The sequence below is a fragment of the Macrobrachium nipponense genome, chromosome 31, assembly GCF_015104395.2.
Source record: "Macrobrachium nipponense isolate FS-2020 chromosome 31, ASM1510439v2, whole genome shotgun sequence".
Taxonomy (NCBI): domain Eukaryota; kingdom Metazoa; phylum Arthropoda; class Malacostraca; order Decapoda; family Palaemonidae; genus Macrobrachium; species Macrobrachium nipponense.
Window position 1 is genome coordinate 28,389,806 of NC_061093.1, and position 20,760 is coordinate 28,410,565.

Genomic DNA, 20,760 nt, shown 5'->3' on the forward strand with positions numbered 1-20,760 from the left:
TATGCTCTGCCTAAAAGTTTGCTAAAGCCATAAGAATATACAAAGGGTAATCAATTCGCCCTACAACTTCATTTTCTTTACCTTTTCTTGCCTACTTGTAGTATACACTTCCAAATCAAAATATTGTGGTATGATGAGAAGATTGGCAACTTTCTCTGGATCAGCAATGTATTTGTGTAAAAGTTGAGGCAGCGTTGGAATGAGATGTTCTGTCAGTTTGGCTCGATCATCATTCACTTGCTTCAGTTCCTTTGCAGAGAGAATTTGCTAAAAAAGAAACATTGTATTTAATTACAAAGTTATGGTACCAAAAGATTAAAATATTATAATTCACAGAAATTAGACTCAATTTTTTTATTTTAATTTTCCATAACCTTGATTTCTATACAAAACATGCTAAAAATTAAAATATTCCATCTCATAATCCATCACAGGTAAGCAAACATTAGAACTCCTCTGGACTGTACCTTTCTAGTTGGTCCTCGACCAACAGGTGGTTCTCCAGTTGCTGCCTGCTTAATGCAACAGACCATGATTTCTATTAGACTAGTTTCCTGACGATCATCCAGTGGTTCTTCCATGGGTCCAGGTTCTTCCAAGAGCAAATCAGTCATACATTCGTAATCTTTCATCATACTATTACTTTCAATCAAGGAATCCACCAGATAAGCACCATGTTCATGAAGCTGAAGATAAAATTAAAATAAATTTCTGCCATGAGGAAAAATGGCTCCTAATAAAAATGATATATTTATAATAAAAGTTTTATATATACTTACCAATTAATTACATAGCTATACGTTCCACTTGAACGGCAGCCTGAATTCAAAATTTTGCAGCTAATACTTCAAACAATTGTGTAGGTGACCAGTTCTGCTTAATAATGGGAGAATAGGAACCACTGTAAGCAGAAAGCTGTCTGTTCATGCCTCATGTCCATCAGCGGGGGAGGAGGGTGGACTCCGATTCTGTAATTACTTGGTAAGTATATAGAAAACATTATTTGAATTTAAAAATGTCATTTTGTATAACTTACCAAGTAATTACATAGCTAATTCCCACAATGACAGGAGGTGGGAGACATGGATATACACTACTCCAAGATTTTAAGTTATGTAATAAATTGAAATAGATAAGTTCCTAGCATTGAATACAATGCTTGTCCTTTCCTTATCAGTTAAGATACTGAGATACTGACTGGTTGGTGATCATCTTAACCTGTAGTGGTGTGGCAGTATAGCCAAGTGTCACCTACTACATAAGTTATTTGGCTCAGAGGTCAGGATATACTAATCCTTTATAATAATAATAATAACAGCGAAGGTTCATGTCCAAATCCTGGTAAAGCAAGATAGGTGTCTGCCCTTGCCCTGGGCACAGCACCAAATTAAAACAACTACACAATATTGTCACCTACACTGGGGCAGAACCACAACCCATCCACTTAGTGGTGAGTGCCACCCCTGGCTCTGCAAAACTTGACGCCTTAATACAAGGTGAAGAGATAATAAGAAAAATTCCCATGCTTCCTTCCACTATACCATGCCACTCTTTTAACTTCCATAAAATTAATGAGAAACAGAACCATTATATTCCCAGTAGTTCGAAGGCAGAATGGACATATGAGGCATAAAATATGTGTAAGCTAAAGGGGTAGAGGTTATTCTGTCCTTAGCTTTACATGCAAGGCAAACTGCTTTCCTTATACTGAGTGGGCCTCAAGGTAAGTCCATAATGCTTAAAAAATCACAGTAGATGCACGTGACTTCATAAATAAGCGAATTCCACAGGAAAATGATAGTCAGAAATCCAAGCGCTTTCGTCTTTACTCAGACATTGTCAAGGGGTTAATGAGGTACAATTGGAGAGAAAGGTCTCAGGTACAACACAAGATCAAGAATACCAGATGGTTTATTGTCAATTAACCATCTGGTATTCTTAATCTTGTGTTGTACTGAGACCTTTCTCTCCAATTGTACCTCATTAACTCCTTGACAATGTCTGAGTAAAGATAAAAGCGCTTGGATTTCTGACTATCATTTTCCTGTGGAATTCGCTTATGTAAGTCCATAAGTGTAATACGTTCTAGCCCGTGAATGAAACTTATCTTGCCACATCGCTATATGCAAAGGATGGTTCTCTGAAAACTCCATACAGACAGAGACCTCCCTGGTGTCACACTGTAGCGGGAGCCACTAAGCGCTTTGGCGTCAGCAGGCGCTCGGCCGCTTGGGAGCCCATGGAAGTTCTGTCACTGTTGCACACACTGGCACTATTTAGTGCTTATCCCTGGAAACAGAAGAGAAACATTTGGACATTAACACTTGACGCTCCACTTCTGAACATATTGGAGAAAACCGGTCCAGGTTGCCCCATAAACTTCAAGAATGCATAGAATCCTTGACCTTCTTACACAGTACCTGAGGGGTGTGGAACACGTCCACAGCAGACCTTTTCAATGGTCTTGATTTATCACTATTGTGCCACTGTTCAGGGCTGGAAGCCTCTGAACTAGTGGAAAAAGTGCACATCTGAGATGACGCCTTTCCACTGGCTGTCTGTGGTCACCTGGGATTGGCTACACGTGCAACCGAGGGGCTAACTACCCAGTAGACCTCCTCAAACTCCCTTGGACTGCCAGCATGTCTCCTCCCAAGGGGAGTATGACTGGGACTTTAGGTCTAGAATATCCGACAGGCCAGATAGCCACTACCTCCACTACACCTCCATGAAGATCCCTTTTCAGTGGCTCTATGGATTGAGGGGCAACTAGCCAGGGACAAACACCCTTGGACCGCCAGTATGTCTCCTCCCAGGTGAAGGGAAGTATGACAGGGACTTTTAAGTCTAGGATGTCCGAAGGGTTGAATAGCCGCCTCCTCCATAACATCTCCATGAAGATGCCTTTCCAGTGCTGTCTGTCAATACTTGGGACCATGCAGCAGGTTCAACAGAAGGAGCAAGTACCCAGGGTAATTCCCAACAGTCTCCCTTGGATGTCCAGAATGACTTCTCCCAGGTGTGGAGGAGTACATAAGTGACTTAGGTGTAGGTCTAGGAGAACCAGCGGTCCAGCTAATAACCTCCACTACACAACACTTACTTGGAAGGTTAATTTCTGATCCAGACAAGACTGGCAATGGCATGGAAAGGAAGCGAGGGAGCCAGGCGCAGAAGCACGTGGATAAAATACAGGGCTAGTAGTAGGAGAGAAAAAGGGTATGTTTATTCTGTACATGCCTGGCTGTTCACTTTGTTTAATTCTACATGCCTGGCTGTTCACTTTGTTTAGTTCTATCTACAGATCCTCCACAGTCATTATTCTCTCTGGTGGGCACTTGTGCATTTTCAAAATAAGGTTCCTATATTTTATAATTGTCTTTTAGTGTTTTCTTGTCAACACTGTAACTCCTGACTTTCTTCTCGTATGATCTTCACTGCAGGCAGTATTTGATGTACTAGTCCATGGGCATGGGACCCATTTTTGGCCGACGATAACTTCTTCCACAAGCACCATTCTCTCCTACTACTTTCTGCTTTTATAGTTTAATTCTCCGCAAAGGAAAGTGCGAGGGTTAAAGTAATATTATTTACTGATGGTTAGCAAGACTAGGATTGGTAAACAACCATAAAATGCAAATCTTTGGCACAAAGGAATGATGAAACTTTAAAAAACTGCCTTTAAAGCCAATATTGATCAACAAACTTGCAAGTAGCCTATGCCCCATAAACATTATTGGTGTAAAATTTGGTCTTAAGGAATGTCATAAGATACAAGAATTAGGTTTTGGGACAAAACTATATTGCTGGCTCACAAGAAGACTATGAATGACGAACATTCACAAATTACTTTTAAGGCAATTGTTGAACATCTAGTTAATCAATGTAAAATTTTTGGCCTAAAGGAATGGCACAAGATACAATAACTACTTTTTGGACAAAACTATCTCAGCTGCTCATAAGAAGCCTACGAATGACAAATAATCACAAACTACTTTTAAGGCAATTGTTTAACATCTAGTGATTCGCCTATGCCCTGTACAGTAATACCCCGAAATTACGCGAGGTTAAGTTCCAGATGCCCTCGTGCAAGGGAATTTTTGCGTAAGTTTGGCACGATCTCTAAAATTGATAATAAATGCATACTTCTAGAGTTTGAACACTAAATATGACCCTAATCATGCTCCCTAACTATTATACTAACTTTTAAAAGAAATTAAAGTTTACTGTAATTTTATTTAAAAGTTAACACAATAAATTACCATTAAAAAAGAAATAAATGGTTGATAAAAATATAGGAGTGAGTGAGGATTACATACGTACAGTTTTTCTCTCTTCTCTCCCCCATTCTGACCGACCTATCAATTTTTAGAAGTCTTCTCAACCACTTTAAAGAAATTCTTTTTTCTGTCTGTCTCTTTGTTCTGAAATTCCTTATGCCACTAACTACGAGAGAGAGAGAGATGAGCATTGTCTTTACATAAGTAATAACTAGGGATGCACCAATACCAAATTTTTGGCCGATACCAATACCTACTTTTAAAGCTGATACCGACACCGATACCTGTTACCTCCATATTACTGTTATTAAGGAGAATATATATTGTTACTAAAATCATTCTTGTTCTCTCGTTATTGTACATTAAAGGTTCAAAAGTTGAAAGGTCCTATAATATGGTTATATAAACTGCACGTGTCTAATTTCAAGCTGCAGTAGTAGCAGTACAGCAACTCACTGCACCATACACTTATACCATACTTGTACTTGTACTGCACATGTTAAATTAGTACCCACCTCCAACAGAATGGCAATGACTCATTGCTGATAGAGATAGCCAATCACAGTTAACTAAAATTAGAATTACAATAATAAATTGTTCAATACACTGTACAGTATTAAGATACCATCATAAAAGTATCATTAGTAACGTTATAATCATTGCTTAAACACTACAGCCATAAACAACTGAACAATAACAGTTGTTTTGTTACAAGCCAACAACCAAACTAAATCTGATAACAAAACTAAATATGATAATAACAATGTTTTGCATGCATTTCAGCCATCATATGATGGTAGGAAATTACCATAGTTATGTTACAAATGACACTAATTAAGTAGAACAGGACTTAAATATTTTGGCAATATTCCTTTATTGGCTATGGAGAAAATATTGGCAAGGAAATATAGTACTGCTAAAGTTGAGCTGCAGTTGTGGCTGAAGCTGAAAACAAATGTTCACATTACTAATGACTTTAAATTATCATGCATCAGCAACATGGATGAAACTACCACACATAATATGGAGAAAAAAGTATTTTAATAAAAAATACTGGCCATGAAAGTAAACATTTTACCATTGTTTTCACTCTGATAAAAGATAAATACATAAATCTCTTATTATTTGGAAATAGTATGAAAATAGCGAAAGGAATCTGTTTTTTACACCAAAAAAAACATGCTCCTGACATCATCTACTTACAAAAAAAAAACAATCTAGTTCAAAACAAGACGTATTTAAGTCATATTTAGACTTAAAAGCACTTCATTAATGAAAAATAACCTTGTCCCGTATAAATAGTTTCTAAGCACTTCATTAATGAAAAAATACCAAATTTGTAACTAATTTGTATTTTTCATAACTAACAAACCTGAGTCTTAACATTAGGATTTACTAGCGCCAAGCTGGAAACCGGTAGAATTAAAATTACACTTGTGAGATCCAGGGACTAATGGCATCTATACCAGGTCACGGGGCATGTATACCCAGAATGCCCACGGCTCCTGTGACCCATCAGTTATATTTCTAACCCAGTTTAGACTGCTAGAGGGGTGGTTCGAGGTGGGCCTTTAACTGTTAAGACCTCAGTTTGTTAGTTATGAAAAATACAAATTAGTTACAAATTTGGTATTTGTTCATACACGAAACAAACCTTCGGTCTTAACATTAGGATAGACTTACTATTGGAGGGAGGTAAGTCTCTACAACTGACTGGAAGTTGCCACCTTATCCATTTCCGAATATATAGGGAAATTCTAGAGAATGGACAATGAACCTAGGACCAAAGATATAAGCGGATCTATTGGTTTCCTCCCACTGGGTGGAGATACCATTCTACTGTTTACTCTTGTCCCTTGCGACTGGATCGACCTTCACCCCTCTTTCCTTATTATCCAGAGGGGTGTGTTGCTACTGAAAAAGTATATCATCAGCTAAGATAGCTTCACAGTATGGCTGACCATCTCACCTGCATCTAGTCCGTTCCAGCACATGACGGTACTCTCCTTCATATTGCCCGTAGTTAAAGGAGTAGGAAGAAAGTAGTAAAGAAAAAAGACCAGTCATCCCATTCATTCTACTTTCATACCTTCATCTTAGACTAGACGCAAACTGACCCGCCAGGGGCACTGGATGAACTATATCACTTGTTGGGCCGCCACCACTGGACCCAAGGAAAAGGTGTCCAAGGATCTATGGGCAACATCTTTCAAATAAAATGAGGTGAAAGTTGTTTGGCGCTTCCACACGCCAGCTTTCAGAATTTTATCCACAGACATGTTCTTCTTAAATGCTAGGGAAGCACTCACACCCCTGATGTCATGAGCTCTAGCTCCCACCTGGCTATCTGACCCTCTGTCTTCTGCAGTATAGCATTTCTGATTGTCTCCCTTAGCCAAAATATATTGTATTCTTGGACACTTCCCTTCTTGTTCGTCCTGTACTTACGAACAACCTCTGGCACCCCGGCCTGAGGTGCCTTGTTCTCTTTAAGTACTCCCTTAGTGCCCTGACGGGGCACAGGAGCATTTCAGCTTTGTCGTTGTCTACAAAGTCTGCCAAGGAAGGTATGGTAAAGGAGTCGAATCTGCCGTCTACTATTGTTGGATTTTGGGTCTTTGCCACGAATTCTGGGACAAACTCACACACCATTGATCTCCAACCTCTCGAGTGCTTTATGAGATATGAGAGGCCATGTAGCTCCCCCACCCTTTTGGTTGGAAGCCAGGGCCAATAAGAAGACTGTCTTCAGGGTCAGGCCTCCTATCCGTGGACTGCTTAGTGGTTCGTAAGGGGTTTTGTCAGACTACTCAGTACCTTGGTCAGATCCCAATCTGGGGTTTTTAGCTCCTTTGGTGGCATGACTGTTCAAAGCTCCTCATCAGCTGGCCAACTCCCATGAAGACGATATGTCCCACTCCGTTTCATTCGTAAGACTGAGGCTAGAGCAGCCCTGTACCCCTTCACTGCAGATACAGACATATGTTTTTCTGTTCTGAGATATATCAGAAAGTCCGCTAACTGCTGAATAGTGGTACCGAGTGGAGACACGTTCCCCCTACGACACAATCACAGTATGCTGACCACTTCCCTTGGTATACTGTCGCAGATGATTTTCTGATATTACCTGCCATCTGAGTTGCTGCTTTCTGCGAAAACCCTCGCTCTCGGAGGAGATACTTGACAGTCTCCACCCGTGAAGCGATAGGGACTTCACCGACTGGTGGTACCTCTCCACGTGAGGCTGACACAGAAGGTTGCTCCATGGAGGTAACTCTCTTGGCACATCTACTAGGAGTTCCAGTAGGTCTGGAAACCACTCTGCTTTCGGCCATAACGGGGCTACCAGGGTCATCTTGAGGTTCTGAGACCGCATTACCCTGTTCAGAACCTGACGGATTAGACAAAATGGAGGAAATGCGTACACGTCCAGATTGTCCCAGGGGTGTTGTAGCGCATCTTCTGCTGCTGCCTCTGCGTCCGGACTACTGAACACTACACTTCCAACTTTTTGTTGTACCTGGTTGCGAATAGGTCTATGATCGGTCCTTCCCACAACATGAGCATCCTGTCCACTACCTGTTGGTGTAGGGACCACTCCGTTCCCAGAATCTGATCCCTGCGGCTCAACTTGTCGGCCACTATGTTTCTTTTTCCCGGAATATACCTGGCCTTGATGTCTACCAGGTTCTCTATAGCCCACTGTGAAGTTGAACTGTCATCACATGTAACTGCGAGAAACTAGGCCTCCTTGCTTGTTTATATAAGCTACTACTGTGGTGTTGTCTGACATCAATACCACCGAGTGTCCCTTTACTCTCTCCCTGAATTCTTGTAGAGCCAGGAAAGCTGCTTTCAACTCCAGCACGTTTATATGGAGTTCTCTGTCCTTGCAACTCCATTTTGCTGACACCATCAACTCCTCCATATGGGCTCCCCAGCCTTCTAGTGATGCATCCGAGAACAGCAAGAGGTCTGGGGAGGATTGTTGAAGGGGGACACCCACTGTCAGATTGTCGTCGTCCACCCACCACCAGCAAGTCTTTCCTCACTTCTGCCGACAAGGGAATTTGCTCGTACGGGGTGATCTACTGTTGGTGACCAAAACTCCTTCATCCTCCATTGTAGGGACCGAAGGTGTAGCCTTCCTTGTGGTACTAGCTTCTCCAGGGAGGTTAGGATTCCAGCACCACCTGCCACTGTCTTGCTGGCTGTGTCTGCTTTCCCAGAAAGGCATTCACCACTTGTTTGCATTTCTGTACTCTTTGGTCTGTCGGGAATACTTTGGCTTGTGTTGTGTCTATCACCATTCCCAGATATTCCAAACGTTGACTTGGATCCAGCTGCGACTTCTGCTGATTCACCACAATACCTAGGCTGTGACAAGCTGCAGGAGGGTCGCCCTGTCCCTGAGTAATTTCTCCCTGGACTTTGCTATCACCAGCCAATCGTCCAGATATCTTATCAGCCTGATCCCCTGAGCGTGCGCCCATGCCGACACGAGGGTGAACACTCTTGTAAAAACTTGAGGAGACGTTGTCAATCCGAAGCACAGGACCTTGAACTCGAAAGCTTTCCCTGCAAGACTGAAGCGGAGAAATTTCCTTGAAGACTGATGGACTGGTATCTGAAAGTATGCGTCCTTTAGATCGACTGTCAGCATAAAGTCTCCGATTCTGACTGCTTGTAGAACCGTTTTCGGAGTTTCCATCTTGAAAACTGGTTTTCCTTATAAACAGATTCAGCGTTGACAGGTCTATTACTGTCCTCCACTCCCCGTTGGATTTGGGTACCAGGAAAATCCTTGCTGTAGAAGCCTTTTGTCGGACTGCATACTTGTTGCACAGCTCCTTTTTTCCCTCATCTTCTTCACTTCGTCCTGCAGAATAGTGGCCTTCTGAGATCTGTGGGCATAAGTGACGTGGGGTAATGGTTGATCTGTCAGGGGCGGGGTTACCTCGAAACGGAATCAAATACCCGATCCTGAGAACATCCACCACCCACTGCTCTGCCCCTAGTTTCCTGCCACACCTTCCAGTGATTTGCCAGGCAACCCCCCACTGGTGTGGCCGAGTGATGGGAGGCGCCCATCCTATCTTCTTGAGCCTCTCCCCCTTCCATTATTGCCCCTTCCTCTGTTTGTTTCTATTGTGAAAGGGCCGATGAGGTTATCCTCTTTGGGGAAGAGGGTCTTGTGACTCTATTAGGGATGCTATGTCTCACTTGGTTTCGTTTCGAGACATCTGCTGTTGTCTTCCCTCCAAAGGAATAGTTTGACTGTTAGAGGTTTTCCTAACTGCCTGTGCACCAACCTATCGTTAGTGTCCATCCTTCTTCTATCTATCGCTTCTTCCAGTATGACCTCTGGCAACAGTAGTTGCGATTCCAAGATATCCCCATTCCTCATTGCTAACAGGGAATCCAAATCCACATTGCGGCTTAGTCTAGCCAATGCTGCATCTCTCCTCATTAGCAGGATATTTGCCCAAACATTGGCACTTACGTTTGTCAGGTACGCAATCGCCTTGGACCCCTGATGTAGTAATCTAATGAACAATGGTTCATACCTACTTTCCTTGTTGCTTCCGAGGATGCAATTTTCGCCACTGCTGTTGACCAAAGGTCTAACCAGGACGCAGCCTGAAAGACAGAAGAAGCTGTTGCTTCTAACGTGGCAGCCTCTTGGTACGTCATCGAAGGGGGTCACTCCATTTAACCTGATCCAAGGTTAATCCAGGCCTTAACCTTACTACATTAGGGTTCATTTGTCTAGACAGCAAAGGGACCTTCGGTGCGTATAATATTTCCTTTGCTTTATCATTGGAGGGGGAATAAATTTAAATGATCTATTAGATCTTAAGGAATTATCCCTCCCTGCAATCTTTGCGTTTACGTGTTGCAAGACCGATTCCGCATGACTCGAGCAAGGCAATTCATACGACACCTTGGGTATCCCTCTTTAGTCCAAACGCCATGTCAATTCCAGGAGGAAGCATACTGGCCGGTGGTTTCTGTCCTTCTCCGAAAGGCTATTGAATTGACGAATCAAATCAATAACCTCTGCATACGAGGCCAGAAACTCTTGGTTTTCTCCTTCCTCCGGCTCTAGTGTACCACTCTCCGTCACGAGAGATGTTGTCTCGCCTCTATCTTCTGACAGACGGCCCGGAATTCCACGGCCGCCTGCCCCTTACGGCCGCGGCCTCTTTGATCTTTGCTGGACGCTGTTGGCTCGATCCCAGATAGTCAGCAGGGAACGAGAACGTCTCACTCTTTCTCTGCTCACGGGATCTAGAGCGAGAATCTCCGTCTAGATCTCCAAGATGAAGGCTCCCTTAAGACAGAGGTAAGTTCGTCTTTATTAGCATTGGCATCGTTTCGAGCGTCGGCGAGCCAGGCCTCGGCCTTCTATCCAGACGGACACTGCCTTCCACGAACGTATCCGCCGAGGTTGCCAACTCTCTATTTTTTGTACTTTTAATAGGAGCCTTATCGTCCTTCGTACGTATTTTGAACGGCCTTACGGGCGAAACACTGGGATCTGCATTCCATCCTCTGCTGCACCTTTCGCCGCCAACGTCGATTTTACCAGAGGTATCGCAGTTTCTTTGCGATCCGAACTGGCAACTCCGCCTCGGCCGCTAGCTCGCCGGCCGTCACCTCTCTCGCTTGTTCGGACTCTTGCGAACGGCTTCGTCTGGCAACCTTGTGCTTAATAGCCACTGATTTTCCGACCTTCTTGCTGACTTGGAAATGACAGTCTTCGTCCGAAGGAGAGGAAGAATTGATTCTTCTCCTCTTGGCCGAGGATCCGCTAGGAACTCCCCGAATCCTCCTCCAACGCTTGACTGGCGCTCGCCGTGACGTTATCGGACTTAGCGATGACGCCGAAATAGAGGAAGAAGACGAAGAAGGCGAATCACACTTTTTCTTTTTGTCTCTCTTATTCATTCTCTCTCTCTATATCCTGTAACTTCTGCATTACAGTTTGCATTGACGGATCAGAAGGCGTATTAGCGTCTGGGTGCAGCGAAAAAGGAGGCCGAGAATCGGTCTGTGACGTCATCACGCCTGCCATCTCAGGTGTGTACGTATGTTTGTGACGTCATCGCTCTCGTAGGAGAGACTGAGAGGTTTCTGCTGGTAACCGCACGTTTGCTGCCAAATTACCTCCCACGTTCTGCATCGCTGTAAATACTGAGTGGGATGGAGAAGCAGCGGCATTAATTCCCATAAATTGCAAGCCCGGGGGATGAGGAACATTCAGCGCTGCCGGCCCCTGCTGGAACCGTGACGTCATATAATGCGCAAGCAGACCATCCAAGGTTGGTACGCCTGGTAGGCCTAGCGCTGACCACGTACCATCTAACCTATGCGCTTGCCGTAGCAGGAGCCTGGAACAAAGATGGCGGATCTCCCCCTCTACTTGCTGGGAACAAAGGAGAGTGCAAATTATTCCATAAAACTTTACCCAAGGCCCCTCCTGACGTTTCCGATACAGAACCGCTAGGAGAAACCGAAGGGGTATGAGACAATTCAAAAGCAGGTGGAGAAACATATGGAGCAGCCTGGTTTATTACCGATACAAAAGAAGCCGGTAAGGTTTTGGTCATCCAAAGATGGCGTCACCCCCTTTCTTTTGTATTGGCTTTTCCCATAGAACTTCTTCCACTGTTCCACCGACCAACCGCGACAAACAGAACACGGATTAGTAACCGTACATTACGTTTTCCCTGCACCTACTACACGTTGGATGAGGATCCGTCGACACCGAGGTTAGGAACCTAGAACAAGGGAAGCCACTGACTCCTGGGCATTTCCTTTGTCTCCTCTTCGAAGCGGTAGACGATCCCGATGTTGAGGCAAAATTCTCCATCATACCACGTATACACTCTTACCACACACTGATCACACTTGGAGAAAGAAAAGGAATGAAAAATAAAAAAATGAAATGGATAAAGAACGGGCAAACTGAAAAACCGGCTTTAAATGAGATAGACAGTAACACGTCTTATCTTAAAGGCGGTAGGAAAATAACTGATGGGTCACAGGTAGCCGTGGGCATTCTGGGTATACATGCCCGTGACCTGGTATAGATGCCATTAGTCCCTGGGATCTCACAAGTGTAATTTTAATTCTACCGGTTTCCAGCTTGGCGCTAGTAAATCCTAATGTTAAGACCGAAGGTTTGTTTCGTGTATGAACAAATAACCTTGTCCCATATATATGTAAATAGTTTCTAAAGGTTAATTTACACTAAATAGAAGCAAGAAAATCCCTCTGAACTGAGTTACATAAAGTGAAATAAATCTGCCTCTACTCTTAGCTGATTTTTCCAAACCAAAACATCGATAATTTATATTATAGTAATATGAGACTACATCCAGTATTATTGGATACAGTGAAGTATAGCATAACTTTTTAAAAGAGCCAAGGAAAAGATGTATACAGGCAGCCCTCGGTTAGTGGCAGGGGTTCATTCCTGGCCAAACCGACACCAAGTGATTTTCGACGCTAAGCGATTTTAAAGCCCACAGTCGCTGCACACCTTCTTTCGAAAGTCTAGACCCATTAACAGCGTCCTAGACCAGTCAAATGGCGCCTTAATCCCGCAATGGCGCAATAAGTAAAATTATATTTATGCAGTATAGTACTATAGAATTTACTGTACCGCACATTTATAGTATTATAAATACTGTAAAGTGAAAAAAGTCTAGCTTTAATCCTTTGGGTGTCTAGAGTTATGTACAGATATAATAAGGTTTAAATACTGTGTACAGGTAGCTGTAGTGTTCAAGTTACGATAATTTGTCTTACGAAAATCCGATTTTATGAGAGACCAAATTATACAATAGCTTAACTTTATCCCACCTTCTAGTTACATGAGTTCAAAAACAGCAAAAGAGAATGATGAAAGTATGGTTTTAACGTTATACTCGTTGCGTAAATATGTACAGCCATGAACAACCAAACGAGAAACAACTTTCTTTTTTCTAAGTACAACCGAATTGTATAACATCCGTTTGGCTTGTATTTTAATCATCATGCTATAGTAAAGATATTACCATATTTGTTATAGATGACGTTATGTAGAATAGAACTGAGACATCTTAATGTAATAACTTTATTCGCTATAGATCAAAGATCACTATAGATCAAAGATCAATCAGGAAATATACTGTTAAATTTAAACCTAGTTATAACTGAAGCTGAGAAAACTGTTCAAGCCGCTAATGACTATTATCGTGCATGGGCAACAAGGATAAAACTCCAGTAAACATATGCCATCACAAACACAACCATAGATAAAATTGAGATAAAATAATTTTAATCAAAACTACTGTGCTTGAAAGAACACATTTTACTGTTGGTTTCATGCCAATATAAGATAGATAACAGAAAGTTTGTATTACGATGATATAAAGGAAAATTGCGAACGGAATCACATAATTTTTTTATGCAATAAACATGCCGGCAACGTAATCTGTTAACGAAAAAAAAATTAGTTCACAATCACAACAAGACCTATTCAATTCATATTTCTACCTAAAAACACGTCGTATAAGGATAAATAACCTTGTCTGATATTAAGTCAAGTATCTAGATATTCGTTTATGCTAACTAGAAGCAAGAAAATTCGCTCAGAATTGCGTTTAATATGGGGAAACAAACTTGTATTCGCTATCAGCTGAATTCAAACCAAAACAATGGCTGCTCTGTGGAATACTGGCTTAGATTTGCTGTAGTATTTTATAATACAATAATATGAGATTACTTACAATAATTATTGGATACAGTGAAGTACTGTATAACTTTTAAAAGGATTTATGGAAAAGATGCAAAATTAATAAAATAACCACACATTTTTCGGAACAGTGGCAGACAGGAACAAACATGAAAAAACATCCTCTGACAACATGGAGGGTAGTTACAAAAGCTGCCTTAATTTGTGTCATATTTATGTACAAAAATAAAAATACCCTAATACGTAATATATTTTCATACACATTTTAAGCTTAAAAGCATAAAAGCATGAACATTTATAAAATCGACACATCGATCGCTAAATTTGCACTCTTTGAAACTATATTTTCGGAAGAGCGGCAGGCGGCGGCTTACAAAAACAGACATGAAAAAATATCATAGTATTTGATAACGTGAAGGTCAGTTTCAAAAGCTGCTTCTGTATCATATTTCTGCGCAGAAATAAAAATACTTTATATGTAATACATTTTCATAAACATTTTAAACATAAAAGCATGAACATTTATAAAATCGACACATCAATCGCTAAATTTGCACTTTTTTAAACTATATTTTCGGAAGAGCAGCAGGCCGCGGCACAAAAGAAAGAACAAGGAAAAACATCCTCTTTGATAACATGAAGGGCAATTTCAAAAATGGCCTTTATCATATTTCTGTGGAAAAATAAAAATACCATATACGTAATACATTTTCATACATATTTTAAACATAAAAGCATGAACATTTATAAATCGACATATACATAGCTAAATTTGCACTTATGTAACTCAATATTTTCGGCATAGAACAGGGTCAGAGGCATATATCTAACCCTAATACCTATGTAATAACTATCCATAATATTTGTTTATATCATTTGCATAACCTTTATGGTCTGAACGGCATTTCTACAAATGTATGAACTCATTAGACATAATTGTGCCGTAAAAATACATTAAAATGCCTTATTTTTTTAATGATTATTTTTTAAGACAGCCACAAAACCGATTCGCTGCTAAGCTCTTGCGCTGTTAACCGCTGACCGCCTGTATTCGGCACTTTGGCTAAGTACCAATAACCAGACAATGGCACCACCTATTAACAAAAAAAATTAACTAAATTTCATTCACAACAAGATGTATCTAAGTCATATTTCGACGTCATACAGTATTACTGGATACAGCTAAGTAAAGGATAACTTTTTAAAAGAGCCAAGGAAACTATGGATATTAGTTATGCTTGTATTTTATGAGGCAGTCTCAGTACTTAGGCTAGGTCACCAATAACCAGCCAAAGGTGCTATAAACCCTACCTAGGGTAAAACCCAGTTATGAATATATTTAACAAGCACCGTAAAACCGAAATGCCAGTAATCGATACCAACGGTAACTGGGGGCAGCCTGTACCATGAATACTTAAATTTCCTGCAAATAATGGGTACATAGGGTGCACTGAGATATCTGTAAATAAGTGAGTCCATGAATAGCGGGGGTCAACTGTATACCGGTATATGAGGGTTTAAAGTAGTGAAGCTCTGTAAATGAAAAACATAATGCAAAGTTTAGTCTAAAGGAATGGGGTAACATACAAGAATTACTTTTAGGGCTCAACTATTATCGTTGGCTTGCAAGGGCAAACAAAAGATTAATTGATAAATCAACTCATTAACAACAAAACAAGAAAAAACTCATCCTTAGATTTCATTGAAGGTTACTCAAATGGAATGCACACCACTGAAATCCAGTTAAATAACCGGAAAATAATGAGCAAGCTACCGATATCACCAGTGTTTACTTGATGATGGCAGGAACAAACTGAGCTTTCTGCTTACAGTTGTTCCTATTGTCCCACTATTGGGAGTAACTGGTCACTTACACAATGGCTTGAAGTGCTACCCACGAAATTTTGAATTCAAGCTGCCGTACAAGTGGAAATCATAGCTATGTAATTAATTGGTATTGTATGTCATTAGCTTTTAAACAGAGAAAAATAGAATTAATGGTTTTTTTCAAGCTTCGCATGTCATGAAAATACATTACACATAAACATACCTCAGATTCAATAAAGAACTGAACAAGATCTCGAATAAGAGGAGTATTTGGTCTCCGTTTTTTTCCTCTCTTTGTTCTCAATGCTGCCACAGCTTCATCGTCCGGAATGAAGAGACGTTCATTAAGAAACTCTCCAGCTGCTTGCGCTACTGCACGATGAGAGGAATACACAAGTTCGTAAACATGCTCACAATCCTTGTCTGTGAGAATGTCTCGGTGGTATTTCAGGATGGATATCACCAGTTTCACAGCCTGGACAGCAACATCATACTCTTTGTCTAGAGTCATGGCAACAACGCGATCCTTGAATTTGCTAGTGAAAAGCTCAAGCTTACTCTTGAGTTCCTCACTGGCATATAAAGGCTGCAAGGCCTGGAGACACTTTAAACGTACATCTCCTACTTTATCATGAAGTGTCCAGCCAATATACTTCAAATATGAGTCATCCAAGAAGTTCTGGTGGAACTTTTTCATCCAGAGCCCAATTTCTGCCATACAGATTGACCGTATTTCAGGTAAAGTGTCCCTAGAAAATAAAGGACATCATTACAATTACATAATAAAAGAAAGAGAGAGAGAGAGATACAGATTGACCATATTTCAGGTAGTGTCCCTAGAAAATAAGGGACAACATTACAATTACAAAACTATGAGAGAGAGAGAGAGGAGCAGAGAGAGAGAGGAGAGAAGATAGAGAGAGAGAGAGAAATTAAATAATACCACATCTTACCTGTATCTATGCACAAAGACTGATTTGAACATGTATGTGAGCATGTTCTTTATTTCATCCATATTCTCCTCTAATTCCTGCCGCCTAGTCATCAGGGATTCCAAGCGATCAGATGCACGTTTTTCCCGAGACTGTAAAAGATAAGTACATGAAGCATAGTTTGCAAGAGCTCAAGTTTTTCATTAATTATAGATGAAAATCCTTTTTTTTTTTACAAAAAACTCAAAATCACTCACCTTTTGCCTTTCCGATTCATACTGACGCTGAGTATTATCCAAGTTGACAGAAACAGTGAGGGCAACATCTACTAGGGCCGTCATCAGTTTCATTGCTGTTTAAAGAAATGTATGTGAGGTCAGTATCTCTTACCTAAATAAAAAAAAAAATGTACATAAAAAACCTAGAATGAACTTCCACTTATTCAGAACTGAAATAAACACTGAGAACCTCACTAATTGTTAAATTAATCAGTGGTACTAGATTTCCACATCATAATACTATGAAAATTTTTAAAATATGATACTTATCAACAATACTCTCTATCTAACTCAAAAAAAAAAAAAAAAAATCAGATCAATTACAAATCTTCAATGATACTTGAGACTTATAATTGTTCAAAAAAGTAATTAACTGTGGTCTTTTGTCGTCTCTTAATTTCTACAATTTTGCCTTTATGGATCATCATGTTTGGTCATTTTCTTTTGCTCTTTGTTTTATATAATTTCACGCTTGAGTTGAATATAGAATGTAGGCCAAAGGCCGAGCACTGGGACCTATGAGGTCATTCAGCACTGAAATGGAAATTGACAGTAAAAGGTTTGAAAGGTGAAACAGGAGGAAAATTTCACCATTGCACTATGAATCAAGTTTTAGGAGAGGGTGGAAAGTAAGATGAAGATAGAGAATATGAAAAGAGGAACAGTAATTATACAAGGAAATTTCCCACAAAAGATGAAAATATCTCTGCCAACAATATACTTATTATTAATTTTCTGTTTGTTTATTAGCAAGTTTGCAAAAAATTGTACAAAAAAAAAAATTTACTAAAGGTGGGTCATGTGACTAACATATGGTAACTTAAATTCTGAGACAGGAATACAATTTTCCAGAAGAAAATTATTTTTGGGGTGGGTTGGTCACCCTTAGCAGAGGTTTGTGGTCACTGAACATCATTTCAAGTACAGGCAGGTCCCTGTCCCCAGCAGGGTTCCCTTCCTGGGGGCTTGAAGGTAACCGAATATCGCTGATAACCGAAATTCAAGTCTACGGGCGCCGCAATCCACTTACGGTGCGCTAGACTGGGTAAGGACGCCTTATTGTCACAGCCAGATATTTAGCCCTAATATGTAATAACTCTTTCAAAAAATGTGGAATTTGCCTAATCTTTTACTATTTCGTGACTAAATACACTTTTAGTGATAATACTTTTAATATATTCAGGTCGTGTAAGCACTTTTAAAGGATTTTTCTTTTGTTTGAACTAAATAGGCAGTTCTAAGCATTTTTAGAGGTAGGCAGTTCTGAGCGTTTTTAGGGAGGTTTCAGATATTTGCAGATTTTAGCTATTTGCATCCCACGCGAATAAAGGGGGGGGGGGTGGGGGGGGGGGGGTCCACTGTAATTGTTGCTTAAACATATATAGCCATAAACAACTGAACGAAAACAGTTCTTTTGTTATGAACAACCGAACCAAATTGGATAAAAACACTGCTTTGCTTGCAATTCAGCCATCGCACGACAGTAAACAAATACCATAGTTATGTTACAAATGACATTAAGTAGAATAGGACCGATCTGTTTTTACATTACGTATGCCTATATTGGCAATGGAGAAAATATCAGCAAGGAAATATGGTATGTACTGCTAAATTTAAGATGCTGTTGTAGCTGAAGTTGAGAAAATAATATTCACACTGTTAATGACGACTATAAATCATCATGCATCAACAACATGGATGAAACTCGACCGTAAATTGTAACAGTGGAGAAACATTTTAATAAAAAATACTGGGCATGAAAGACAGTAATATGATACTACATACAGTATTATTGGATACAGTGAAGTAGAGTATAACTTTTTAATGGAAAAGATGTATATTAGTTATGTTTGTATTTTATGAGGGTATCACAGCGCTTTAGCTGCCAATAACCAGAGAACAGCGGTGTAAACCCTAAGGAAGGTAAACCCCTGTTATGAATATATTGGACAAGTGCCATAAAACCAAAATGCTGATAACCAGGCTGCCTTTCCAAATATTACCCAACCATTAATAATGTTTTTGTAATCTTCTACAAACACATTTGTAATATTTTACATGCCAAGAATTTTTATATAAGAATAATCATGATAGCCACAAACCTTAAAATTTCAGAAGTAATTTGATTTTTGCAAATCTAACATTAAAATCTACTTGCACAAAAAAAACAGAGTAGGCAATTCATGGCTAAATTAATCACTGTCTTCAATTTCTAAGGTGAAAACCAAGTTCTGGACCAATCTAAAAGGACTAAAAGCAATGGGAATAAACAGAATAATGACTTCATGACAAGATAACAGTAAATAAAGGCTATCTGCCTTCAGTAAAGAAACACTGCATATTTACAAGTACTGTATCTTATTCATCACAAAAACTAGCCCGAGAAGTCTACTTGAGACTCAGAGGTCTGGAAAAACTAACCCCTATTAATAATAAAAATTCATCCCAAAAATCACCATTAAGTTGTGTCAGCTGTCATTCAAGATCTTATATGAGAAAAAAAGTATGACATATGCATTGCCTTCTACAGCAATGGAAATGGACTTCCTAACCCATTATGGCTAATGTTCAGAACTTCCTTGACTTCAGCTTAACAGGCACCTTATAAATCCTTACAAGTCATATGACCAACTATTCTGTACTCCAACAAAGACCATGTACAAGTTAAAAGAATTATTTACATAACACAAGCAAATAACAGCTTGTTCATTAACCCATCTACGAGACATGAAATAAAAATACTTAATGAAAGCTAAGACTTGCCAAAAATTTGTAATGTATTACTGCATAACACTGTGGATAATGAATAACCAAAGAATGATTTTACCAGTCTATTAATTTAAGTGACAAGACTGTCACTGAATTCAAAAGAAAATTTTGGAACTGGATGACAACCAAATGGAACAAATGAAGCTGAAGAAACAGGAGATTAGTGTGTGAAGAGTGCGAGGGGAACAGACGGGAAAAGAACCTTCAGCAATACCTACAGCAATTTAAGCAAGGGATACTGTGCACAGCCTTTCATCCAAAATCTTTATAAAATCTACACAGTGCAAAAGAACTATTTTGGTTAGATTGGCTATGTGTACCTACTAAATTTAAAGTACAGAACACCCTCTTACATATCACCCTTCAAAGTAAACTTCACATTTCCAAAAAAGGATGGCTATAACCCTGAGAGCCTCTCCTACTAAACATTAGCCTAAACCTGCTGGGAAACTACCTCCCATCTTTCTATACTTCCAAGTTCATCTACATCTTTTCAAAAATTATACCCCGTTTTATATGTCATATTGCAGTTATATATTGACTAAATTTTCTACTTGTTACTTAAATTTTACTTAAATTGCACAGAACTGACTAGATGTAACAATGAGGAAGTGGAGGAGAGATGTGGTGTCCAGTTGCTGGAAAATGAACAGAGATCTTGAGCTCCAGATGATTTGGATATATGACCTATTTTTTCTCTCATTTTTTCATATTTGGATTTACTACAGCAGTCTATAAGTAAATTTCTTTAGCTAATTACTGTATATACTCGCGTATCATGCAACTTTTGAAGACCTAATTTTGGAGCTAATTTTAAGGGGGTCGCATCATACACAAGATATAAAATTTAAGTATGTAATAATCATATATTAGTATCGTATGATACAATAGACACATAATGAATATGGATCTTTTAAAAAGTTATGCTT

At 39.9% G+C, this 20,760-nt stretch overlaps 1 protein-coding gene across 3 annotated transcripts in view; it reads right to left on the reverse strand.

The window, feature by feature from the left end:
- Window positions 1–20,760, reverse strand: part of LOC135206733 (cohesin subunit SA-2-like) — a 307,211-nt gene that overhangs the window by 149,325 nt on the left and 137,126 nt on the right. For all 3 annotated transcript variants that reach the window (XM_064238201.1, XM_064238204.1, XM_064238202.1), the window contains exons 8-12: window positions 17,042–17,136; window positions 16,806–16,936; window positions 16,076–16,601; window positions 468–686; window positions 82–267 (exon numbers count right to left, since the gene is read on the reverse strand). In XM_064238201.1, coding sequence (XP_064094271.1) covers window positions 82–267; window positions 468–686; window positions 16,076–16,601; window positions 16,806–16,936; window positions 17,042–17,136 — 1,157 coding nt within the window. The remainder of the gene's footprint in view (window positions 1–81; window positions 268–467; window positions 687–16,075; window positions 16,602–16,805; window positions 16,937–17,041; window positions 17,137–20,760) is intronic.